General features: G+C 36.0%; 1 protein-coding gene across 1 annotated transcript in view; it reads left to right on the top strand.

Annotated features, from left to right (window-relative positions):
• Nucleotides 1-12,062, top strand: part of LOC124723162 (adapter molecule Crk) — a 28,796-nt gene that overhangs the window by 10,427 nt on the left and 6,307 nt on the right. The window contains 1 exon segment of the mRNA XM_047248362.1: nucleotides 1,685-1,889. Coding sequence (XP_047104318.1) covers nucleotides 1,685-1,889 — 205 coding nt within the window.

Here is a 12,062-nt window from a genome sequence, read left to right as displayed (position 1 = left end):
AGCTACGACAAGACTGAGACAGTGCCATAGAGACATTGAAAAACCCGTGTTGCTTGATTGGATGAGATAGGCATGCAAAGCTGCCTCGCTCCACCCACTGCAGCTGATAAGGATCTTCTGATCCCAACTCAAGTATAGCTTTAGAAACAAAATCTTACACTCACTTGTGTATAGAGTTCATCATCTGTGATGATGTCGAGATACTAAAACTTCCGCATATAGTTACCAAACAGCAAGCTGCTGAAATACAGAGTCACAGTTCCTCTATATAGGATCGTGGTTGTCCACTTACTTAGAGTGTCATCTCAGACTGACTTTGTTATTGCAAATTTGGGCTTTGTTTCCTGTAATACTTAGTCACATATTTTTAAAATAATTTTTAAAGAAAAAATGAACTGCTTTTATAATTCTGCCTTGGTTTAAAATTAAATCTCTTAGGCAGTTAAAAGTTCAAATGATGTTTTCCATAAACACACATTGTGAATGTTCATTGAACTGACCACCATGAAGGCCTAACATGCACTTCTTGTAGACTGACGTTTTATTGTGAATTTCTCTTTATGTCTCCTTTATCAGTAATACGCCTGTGCAAAATAGGAAAGCTTGTGAAATATGGAAGCTAAAAAATGTTTGTGTGAAGTCACTCATAATGGCTTGGTGACAAGTAGAGATGATAAAATTATGTACATAAGAAATGTGGAATCTAAAACCTGTTAGTGCCCTTGGAGATATTCAGCCATATGCTCCAAATTTTTACGACTTCCAATACTACGTAAAATTTACGTTACACTCAAATATATTATTTGGCAGTAACACTTAGAGCAGTGTTGCACTGAGATTATGCTGCACTGTTCTGTATATGTTGTCTAACCAAAAGTGAAGGTTTAGCTCCATGTCAGTTTTGAAGAGGTCAGTATCAACCAGTGTTCAGTGTGAAAACCTAGGGGTAATTATACTTTTCTTGGTCACTACAACTCCTTTAGTGAGGTGAAACTACCACTTTAGACTCTTTCTGTCAAAAAAGGATACAGAAAATATAGTCAGCTTCTGCTTTATGCAGATTGTGCAATTAAAGTTTATTAGGCGTCAGTCAGAGAAATTGGAGCTCATACACAGCTTTAGTGACAGTCATTCTTCCCACGTACCGTTTGTCAATGGAACAGGAACGGGTGAAAAAAGATAGTGGCACTAGAAGTACGCTCCACCACAAACTGTAAGGTGGCTCTTAGAGTATACATGTAGATGGTGACTATGATATTGAGATCTAAACGAATAATTCTTGCTTGCTTTCATACTACTATGGATGTCCTCCTCTCCCCCCCCCCCCTCTCCCCCTCTCCCCCTCTCCCCCTCTCCCCCTCTCCCCCTCTCCCCCTCTCCCCCTCTCCCCCTCTCCCCCTCTCCCCCTCTCCCCCTCTCCCCCTCTCCCCCTCTCCCCCTCTCCCCCTCTACCCCTCTACCCCTCTACCCCTCTACCCCTCTACCCCTCTACCCCTCTACCCATGTTAATACAATTGCATGCAAATATTCCGTGAGGAAAATAGTTCACAGTTTATGAGCTTCCAGAAAACTTGAAATGCAGGTGACGAATCATAATGTCCTCAAATTTTAATATTTTATAACATGTAGTTTGTGCCCCAAGAGTAAGCATTTCTTTATTGTATTATTGTTTGATGTGTTACAGGGAAGATAGCAAAGTGAGTCATTATATTATAAATAGGCTTCAACAAGGGGACCAGACAAGATACCGCATTGGAGATCAGATATTTCCAGACTTGCCAGCATGCCTGGCATTCTACAAGTTACATTATCTTGATACTACGCCTCTTATAAGGCCAGCTCCTCGGCGGGTTGAGAAAGTTATTGCAAAATATGATTTTGCTGGTAATGTGAGTACCGAATTTTATTGCTTGTTGGCCCACTCTGTTAAAATTGTTGATGGATGTGTGCATAAGTGTACATTAAATTGCAAAAGCAATAAAAGAAAGAAATAAAAGATATAATACCATTCACCAAACTTTATATTTATTAGTGACTATGTGATTTCAAGTATTAGCTTCATCTTCTTGTGACAATCTTAGATTTTTAGTCTTCAGCATATCCATCACCTGAAGACGGTGCTAAGGTTTCGAAAGTCCCAGTGCTGACAAATATAAACTTTAATTATTGGTTCCAGAATATTTTTCCTGCTTTTAACAGTTTCAGTGTTGCTTGTTACTTTGTTGTCTTGTAACTTAACAAGGTCATTGGTATTGAGCATGTTATGTGGCTTTGACACAGATAGTTGAACAGTGGATGGGATAGTGGTGATGATGGCAGTTGTGTCATAAGCAGGTGTTATGCAGTAGAGAAAATGTTCAACAACTCAAGTGTGCACACACATGCTAGTCTTAGAAAAATAAGTCTCAGAATCCCAGTGTGTCCCATACTGTGATGTGGACAACATAAAACATAAATATCCTTTGCTTCACGTCTATAGTCACAAATTTTTTTGTTATCAGGCTACTGGTTTCAGTCTATAATGACCATCTTCAGATCTGTTTTATAAAAACATGTCGTAATATACTGGAGCCGTAGTGGAATCGTCAAATGCTAAACACAAAATCAGCATGCTGTGTTTAGCATTTGATTATGGTACTATGGCTCCAGTATATTAGGACATTTTTTTATTAAAAAAGTGAACTAAAGGAAATTTATTCTATATTCGGGTCACTGTTCAGTTTGTGACCATGTCACAGCGTGTGAAACATAAAACATGATTCACATTCGTGATAACTTGCTACGATGTGGACCATGTTATTGGGTTTACAAATAAGATACATTTTCTTTGTAAAAAAATGGCTATGTGCTGGTCATTTACATGACTGATTTTTTTATTCGCCAACAAAAATTCTATAAACGTAACTCAATGGCATACATACTATATATTCGGAACTTCATCTGTGGAGTGAAAGGAACTTTCCAGCAGCAATGATTTTAGTCTGTTTCAAAAACTGAAGTTGTCTACGAGCACCTTTATTCACATGGGAAACAGTCAATTATTTTTGTGGCTGCATACTATGCTTTTTTCTGTCTACAAGAATAAGTTGTGAATACTGGAAGATAGTTTTGCATTCAGATGAAGACTGACAACCAGTTCTATTTTGTATGCTAATACGTCATGCCCCGTATATTTCTTTTAGGTATCTTCATGTGTGTGCAAATCGCTGACCATTTGTCCGCAACTGTGGAGGCAGATTTTTCGCCAACTACTGTCAGAAATGGTTGAGTTGCTAAAGTGCAGTCTTTGTATTGACAGGGAACAGGTTGCCAATGACATGCCAGAAAATTCTTTATGTTGAATGTGTTGGGATTCTTGCTTTATAATAAGAAATGGAATCCAGTTTTTATGGTTTCCTGGTCTAACAAATTACTGTGAAAATTTAGCCATTATTGTGTCTCACCTTTCGTGATAAACTTGTTGATGGTGTTTCATTAAGTTCGTTGTGATAATTCAGATTGTAGAGCACAATAACAGAATTTCTCAAGTTGGTTATCAGTTTTTATTGCAGCCACCTTAAAAAAATTAAATTTTCTTCCATTGTAGACATCTAGCAGCAATGAGTATGAACTAGACAGTGTGTTCGTTCCCCCAATAACTGAACCGTGGTGGATCAATAGACAGTTTTGATAACATAATACTTTGTAATGCGTATATTCTTTTTGAAATACCCTGTGTTGGGAATAGCATTGTACCCAATACAAAACCCTGAGGGATCATCTATGTTTATATATTTCTTGTCTGAAAATTGTTTTACTAAAAATTTATCATCGGGAGACATTAACTCTCTCTGCAGTTTCCATCCTCTGTTCCAGGTTCGACTGGAACCAATCGTTCGCTATTGCTCCTACACCTAGTACTTCAAGCTTGTTTAGTATGGTCAACTGTGTCAAAAGTCTTTGACAAGTCTAAGAATATGTCTGTAACACAGTCATCCTCGTCAAGAGATTCAAGTACTACTTTTGTGAACTATGTAATGGCTGATATTGTACTTCTCCCACTTCTCGGGCCAAACCATGCTTCATTAAAAATATTTTATTTATTCTAACTCATTAGTCTGCCTTTCATGAATGAGTAAATTATTTTTGTGAGTGCCGACAGTAGTGAAACTGGCTTGTGGTTTTCAAAACTATGTGCATTACCTTTCTTTAGTAAGGGCACAACTCTTTCATACTTTAGGTATTGTGGAAAAATCACTGAACCATAGGACTCATTTATTATGTTTCTTAATGGGTTTTGTATGGTGTGTGTGTGTGTGTGTGTGTGTGTGTGTGTGTGTGTGTGTGTGTGTGTGTGTGTGTGTGTGTGTGTGTACCTTCAGAACAAAGACTGGAACCTCATCTATGTCTCATGACTTCCCATTTTTTTAATTTCTGTATTATCTTCCTGATTTCAAGCTCTGTTATGGAAAACAGCAACACTGTGCTCACTGTGTAAATCGTTGTGGCTACTACACACGATTTACGAAGATTTTGTTTTGACCTCTCTGAAATACCAGAGAAATTAGTTGCTATTATTCAACCTCCATCTTTGATTTATGTGTTGTTATACTTCTCTGCAATTTTGAATTTCATTGCATCCTATACTATGTTGCTTGTCTTTCCTGTGTTATAAATGATTTTATCATTGCATAATTTTTTCACAGCTAGCAGTACCCTCCTATATGTCTTTTTATAACTGTAATAGTAACCTAGGAAATGTGAATTATTGTAGTGCTTTTGTAAAGAACCAAAAAATTTAAATGTTTTCTCGTGTGTCATGTAAATTAAAATACAAAAGTCCGTGGTGAACTACTGTTTGATGTACTTCATAAAGATAGACCTTTCATTTACATCATGAAATTATGCCTCTACTCATCAGTAAACAAATTTAGACTTATTTCTTGTCTGTTGTAGGTTATAAGAGTTGATGCAGTAGTTTCTCACTTCTGTGGGGAAATTGACTTCAGAGTTTAGATGCTTAATAGATCAAACAAGTATGATGCTGTGGTTATACATCTTAGCTGAATATGGAACTGAATACAGTTAGAATTTTGAGGTATATTATGGAAAAGATAGAAATGCTTAAAGTACTGGGATGATTGTGGCCTGAAAAGTATTGAGTGAATGTTACACTATATATGTCAACTATTCCTACATGAAAGCTGAGTTTGCTGAAGATTCAGCTGAAACAAAAACTGGTCCTGTAAGGACATTAACAAAGAACAGGAAAGAAATGTCAAAAGATTTAAGTCTTACAAAGAAAGGTGGGCAACTCCTCTGTGACAAAAGAATCAGGATTTCCTTGTACTGGAATGATGAAAAAGATGTTCGAGTGGTCAGCACAAGATACATTTCTACAATGCAGAGCACCACAAGGAGATCAGCTAATAAGATGAAATCTGCAGCACTTGTTGACTAAAATCAACGTCATGAGAATCTGTACTACATAATCATAAAGAACCAAGTAGTTAAATAAAACCACACAGTGAAAGTAACAGCCTATTGCTGAACACCAATTTGAAGGAAAAACATTGAGTGATTTAGCTTGCCTTAGGTAAATCCACAATGAATACAATATAATTTGAATATTCACCATGCATAGAACACAGATGCAACTGGTCTAAATGTGGTGTGAAATTTATCAGAAGGAAGGGTTAGGGTCTACCAGATAGTGGGTACATGTGCAAATTACCATATACAAACAATAATTCAGGTGTAAGGTAGATGTCGCTATTAGCAAAAGTAAACAAAAAACTGACCACAAATGAAGTACCAAACCAGATACATGGGAACGAATAAAGTTGTGAATGATCATAAAGAAAGGATATTATTATTTTGTTATTTTAATTGTCAAATGTTTTTAATGTTCAAAAATGAGTTGACAGCATTGGTCCCCATCTGTAGCTGTGTCTGTGTTGCTAGTGAAAAGTACACAGTTATCTCCTTCATCTGGGCAATTGAACACTTTGTGACCCCAAGTTTTGTAAAATTGCATCACACATAGCAGGCTGTATTCTGCCAGTAGTAAACACTGTGTAATATCAAATAACACTCATGATAAGTAATGATTAAAAATACGTTTTATTGTGAATGAGTTAACACTTACTGCAGTTCAGCAAGAAACTACTAGCTTTTTATGTTATATCGTATACCTGAAGTGCTTACCTGTAGTCGCCATCACGTACAAGAAGATCCTTGGTTTTACTGTTGTTAGAAGGGTACCTTCTTAAGTTTACAATCAGGAATCAGGCGCTCTGTTGTGAAAAAAGTTAAATAACAGAAGAATGCTTAAAATGCACAGAAAATTAAGGTTAGCTTATTTTACAAGAATATGATTGGACTGAGTAATAAGAGAGAAGAGCTTCTTATCTGTTTTAGACAGCTCTGAAAAGTTGACATCCTGTGCCTATCTGAACACCATGTAACCACAGGATTGGATAAGTTAAATACAAAAGATTACATTCTAAGATCTTACTCATTTAGAACTACCATTGGAAAAGGAGGAGTTGTTACCTATATTAAGACAGAACACAAGTTCAGAAATGTCAAAACCAGTAAATTCTTTAGTGATCAGCACACTGAAGTGTGTACTTTTGAAGTAATACTGAAAAATAGTTCACATTTAATTGTAACTGCATACAGGGTGTTCGCAAATCATTGTTACAAACTTCTAGGACTTCTAGAGGAGAGTGAATACATAGTAGTTTGAATAGGTACCCATGTCCAGAAATGTCATCCAGTTACACTACAGAGCATCAAAGTGGATCTTCTAAAAGATTTTGATAGGAAAAATGATCTGGAAACTTTACTTGCATTCTGTAATTTGAGCTCAGTAATTAACTTTCCAGCGCAGGTGGCTAAAGACGTAGAACCTTAATAGATGATGTTTTCTTTGAAGTATCTCAAAGCAAGAAAATAAGTGTGTACTCAGTAGCAAATGCTCTCTGTGATTTGTGCTGCACAGTTGATACCTCTCAGTGGAAATCAGTTAGAATAATAAACAACTCTAGGAAGATTTTTAAGAATAATGTAAGAGATGACCTGGGATGAAATTTGTAAGGAATCAAATGCTGCTGTAAAATTTGACCCATTCCATGAAAAATTTGTATCATTGTTTGAAAATAGATTTCTGCATAAGCCAATCAAAATGGACATTAAACAATCACATAAAAACTATGAATCACTAGAGAGATTAAAGTATCTTGTGGAAGGAAAAGGGAATAGGGTATTTGACCATTTTGTGAAAATTGTCTTAAATGATTAATTATGTCGTTTTATACTCCTAACATGCTTTTTTTCCTCTTGAATTTCAGTATTCTTTTATAAAAATGGAAACAAAATTCGAATAACTTGAAAGTTCACAAAACACTCAATTCGAGTCATGTGATGACTGTGACATCACTGGCTAGCTTGCTGCTCATACTGTCATAATGCTAATTCACAGTGATGATTTGTTTTGGAATTTACATTTTGGAAAATGGGTTACAAATGGTGTGTAGTATCATACTGTACAAATACATCTATAAAAACTCCTGAAAAGTTGTTTTTCAGTGTTCCACAGAATGAGATGATGCATAAAATGTGGTTGCACAGTACCGACAAATTGCCACCACGTCGATGCCCAAGTTTGTTAACTTAGAAGTTAACATTAACTTATCTCCAAGATCTGCTCTTCCACTGTTACAATGAAGGATAGCGTCATTCGACAAAATTAAACTCACAGTGAAAATTGTCATTGTACCCAATTATACCTCCATTTTTCGGTATCTCAATTGTTAGAGCAGTACACTGTCGAATTTTATAAGATGATGTCCACAGATTACTGGTTCGAATCTAACCCACAGAAACATTTTAAATTATTTGTAAAATGACTCAACAGTCCTCTCATATGAAAACCAAATCACAATTAAAAAAGCTTCACCACACTCATCAGAAACAATATTACTATGTTTTCTTTGGTGTTTATATATGCTTACAATTGCAATTGCTGTTCACACATGTACCGTTCAAACAGATATTTTATAGTTAAGGTGACCATACATTTTTACTTTATCAGAAACAATGTTTTTATCTTTGTACTATCCATCCAGGATCCTTATTGTTTAAACTTTTGCAGTTTCATCATCTTACATAAAGATGAAGTTGCCTCAGATGCTAACATTAATGTACACTCTCAAACATCACAGCCCTTTCGTTTGTGTCACCTGCATGTTGTATACACCTTATATCTCTCCGTATAACCTCGTTTTCCTACATCTCGTTTTACTGTGGGCGTATGGTGATATCTTTACTACTAACAATGCTTTCCAAAAAATGAAGTGTTTGTTTGCAAAGTAAATGCATTTATCCTCTGTTGTCGATTTCTCAGATGAAGACTAATGGGAAGCTATATATAATACATCCCCAATCGAAACAACTGCTACAATCAGTACTTGCTATAGTTATTTTCGTATTTGTTGTAAAACTTTTGAAAATAAGTGAAACTTGGATTCAAACATTTGACCTCTTTATTTGTAGTCAGATGTGCCATCTGTTGCACCGCCGAATGTGTGCTTGAAGAAGTAATTCTGCTTAGTGTGTTCTAACCACTAAGTTTTGCAAATAATAATTTTCTTGTGCTTTGAGCCGTAGCTCATGACTGATAGTCAACAATCTTGTTTGTAAAAGTTCTAGAATTCCTTAGTTTTGAGTGAATTTAATGATGTTGCAGGGAGCAGGGAAAAGAATGTCTGTCGTTGCACGTATCGCCGCTCTAAATGGGTGGAGGCATTAGCATATCAACTTTTGCAACTCTTCCACTATCAGCATTCACAAAATTCTTTAAATTCATAATTACATTTTCCATCACTAAACAGGTAAACTGTTTGCAGAAAAACTACATAAAAACCTCATAACTTCGGCTAATGCTCATATGACACACGTATAGCTTCGTCTTACTCCTAGTCTGTGATTTCATCAGACCATCAGCTAGTAACAGAGCATTTCCGATCATGTGGTCAGATAATTGATAATTAATGATTTTTAAGTTTAATTACATAAAAGTGACAGATACTTTGTGAGAACATTGGCTACAAATGCTATTTAAATGATATAATGGATCAGAATACCTCCAATCCAAGCCATATTTTCAACATAGGAAATTAGCCTATTGTATATGTTGTAAAGAACAAGTAAAGATCCTGCAAAATTTTCGAAATTACTAGAAAAATGTATTAAAAATTCCAGGAAAATACACATTAAGTTCTGAAATGAATAATTCCAACAACAGACTTAAGTCTATATGGACTGTAGTAAAACTAGAGATAGAACAGAGCACAGAACAAGATAACATCACTATTGATTTAAATGGAAGAGCTAGAAGTGATCTGTCACAGGAAGCAGATATGTTTAATAATCATTTTTTAAATGTAGTAGGAAATGTAGGAACAAACTGTTATATCCTAGCCAGTAATGCCACCCGAGCCTGCTGCCAAAAGGTTGGCAGCGTCAAAGTCTGGACGCCGTCCGCATAAGCAGCGCCAGCGAGACAGCAAATCGCCGCAAGTCTGCGCGCGCCACCGCTGGCTTCTGGGTTCTTAAGCGCTGGAGTCGCGAGCGCTAGGGCAGTTCTGTATTCGCCGCTCAGTTGTACTTGCTAGTCAGTTGTGTGTTCATCGCAGCAGAGTTGTTGTTTGTCGTCAGCCGACGCTGACCTAGCCGCTCCGACTCGAACTAGACAGATTTCTGTAGACACCGAGTTCACTACTGTGTTACTGTATCTTCATTAATAAAGATAAGTACCGACTTTTATTTAATATGAGTGTTTGGGCTTTCATCTTTCTGTTCACTGTTCCAGCGGACCGGTCGGCCCGCTATTAAAAGTGTGGCGGTGACTTCGTAAGCCGTTCTACAGCGAATTGCTTGTCGCTACGAACACCGCCACAAAACAAACAGTTAAAGAGAAAAGTCAGATCAAGATGCTGAAAAAGCAACTGTCACTTCTCCTTCTAATAGTAAGAAAATTATGAAGAATGCCATTCAAATGTTCACTCACCAAATTTTGCAAGCGTTACATGAAAGAAACACCTGTCGGTATTTTCTAAGACCTACTTAGGCATTTGACCATGTGAATTTAAATCAACTTAGGTTTTATGGAAGTGATAACCAACCAATGTATAATGTCACATCCAACCAAAGAATGCAGAAAGTTGTACTTTACCTATTCAACCAGTATAAGCAGGGGAGATTCTTCAGATTGGAGAGAGATGATGTTTGGGGATCTCAGAGGCTCAATCTTATGTTCGCCTTTGTTTCCCATGTATGTAAACAATCTTCTGTCTAATATACAACAAGTAGAATTAGTTCTTTATGTGGATGACACTAGTATTGTAATAAATGCAAACATACATACAGCAACAGGAAAAATGGTAAATAATGTCATTACAAGTACTAATGAGTGGTTTTATGCTATTTCTCTCTCTCTCTCTCTCTCTCTCTCTCTCAATTTCAAAAAAAACGCAGCCTATTCAGGGTCTGCACATCCAAAAGTAGTACGCCATTGATAAGTATAACACCTGGTGAGGTAATAACTATGGTGGGAAACTTCAAAAATTTTATCTGTCCGTATTGATGAGAATTTAAACTGGGAAAAACACAATTTGGAACTCCCAAGACAACTTTAGTTCAGCCACATTTACACATTTAGTAATTGCAAGTCTTGGGAAGAAACAAGTCAGTTAAGTTGACATATGTTGTGCATTTACATTCAATAATACATGGGGAATAATGTTCTGGGTTAATTTGTCTTTAAGAAAAAAAATATTCTTGCTTAAAAATATTATGTAAGAATAATATGTGATGCTTAACCATAATCATCTTATAGACATCTGTTTAAGGAGTTGTGCATTCTGACTACTGCTTCACAGTATATTTATTCCCTGATGAAGTTTGTTGTTAATACTCCGTTACAGTTCAAAAGGAACAATGACATACATAATTACAATACCAGAAGGAAAAATGAGTCATTACTCCACAGTAAGGTTGTCATAGTACAAAGACAGATGCACAGTACTGCCACAACATTTTTGATCACCTACCCAGTGATGTCCGACGGACAGCAAAGTAAAATTTGGAAATTAACTGAAAAAAATGTCCCCTTGAGAATTGCCTCTTTCCATAAAAGAATTTCCGTTTTTTGTAACAGTGTGTAGGAAATATTAACTCACATCTGTATCAGAAACTTGTAAATGTTCAGCATGTATCTATATTTACATATGAATATGTAATTCAAATGGAAAATGACTTGTTCAATATGATTACAATTAATCGTACAAATGATCCATCATGGAACATGAAACTAACAACAGTCTGATATGGTGAATGCACTGAATGCATAAGGTAGTATCATCAATTTATTATTGTTATTTACATGTTTAACAGTGTGTTTGTGTATCTTCACCAAGATTTCATGTATTATGTCATTACTACTGTTAGTTTAGAAACATTTTGGGCCTGTTTTGAAATGAAGCTTTTTGTAAGAAGAATTAATGCATCTATGCTATATATTGTATTGTATTTTAATTTGTTTGTAAGAAATAGTTACTGAGACATTGTAGTGTTTGTTCAGCATAATGACAATGGCTGAACAATTTGTTTTCATTTGTTCTAACACATATTCGACCTTATACTCACAGACGTCTTGGTTCACCCCTAGAATGAGTGGCAGCAAATGAAGAACACATTGACCGACACTTCAGTCATTTGCCATTTGTCATGGAAAAATATGCACTGCTCCAGCATTAATGTCAGGCCCTCTGTTGCTTAGATTAAATAAGCCTGTTGGCAGCTGCATTGATACCATTTGCCTGAAGATGGTTGCTTACTCCCTTATAGGTAGCATTTAACTTAATGATGCAAAATTTAGATCTTTGTGGCCACAATGAAGCCAATATTATCAGTTTATTGCAGTGTTATTTGATGTCAATGTTTTTATTCAATCACTATTTCATAATGAATTTGATATGCTGATTATCATTCTTGGCAAAAAATGCCACAGTACTGAA

This window comes from Schistocerca piceifrons, chromosome X (genome assembly GCF_021461385.2).
Source record: "Schistocerca piceifrons isolate TAMUIC-IGC-003096 chromosome X, iqSchPice1.1, whole genome shotgun sequence".
Classification (NCBI taxonomy): Eukaryota; Metazoa; Arthropoda; class Insecta; order Orthoptera; family Acrididae; genus Schistocerca; species Schistocerca piceifrons.
Note: the sequence above shows the minus strand (reverse complement) of the source record. Positions and strands in the feature narration are given on the sequence as shown.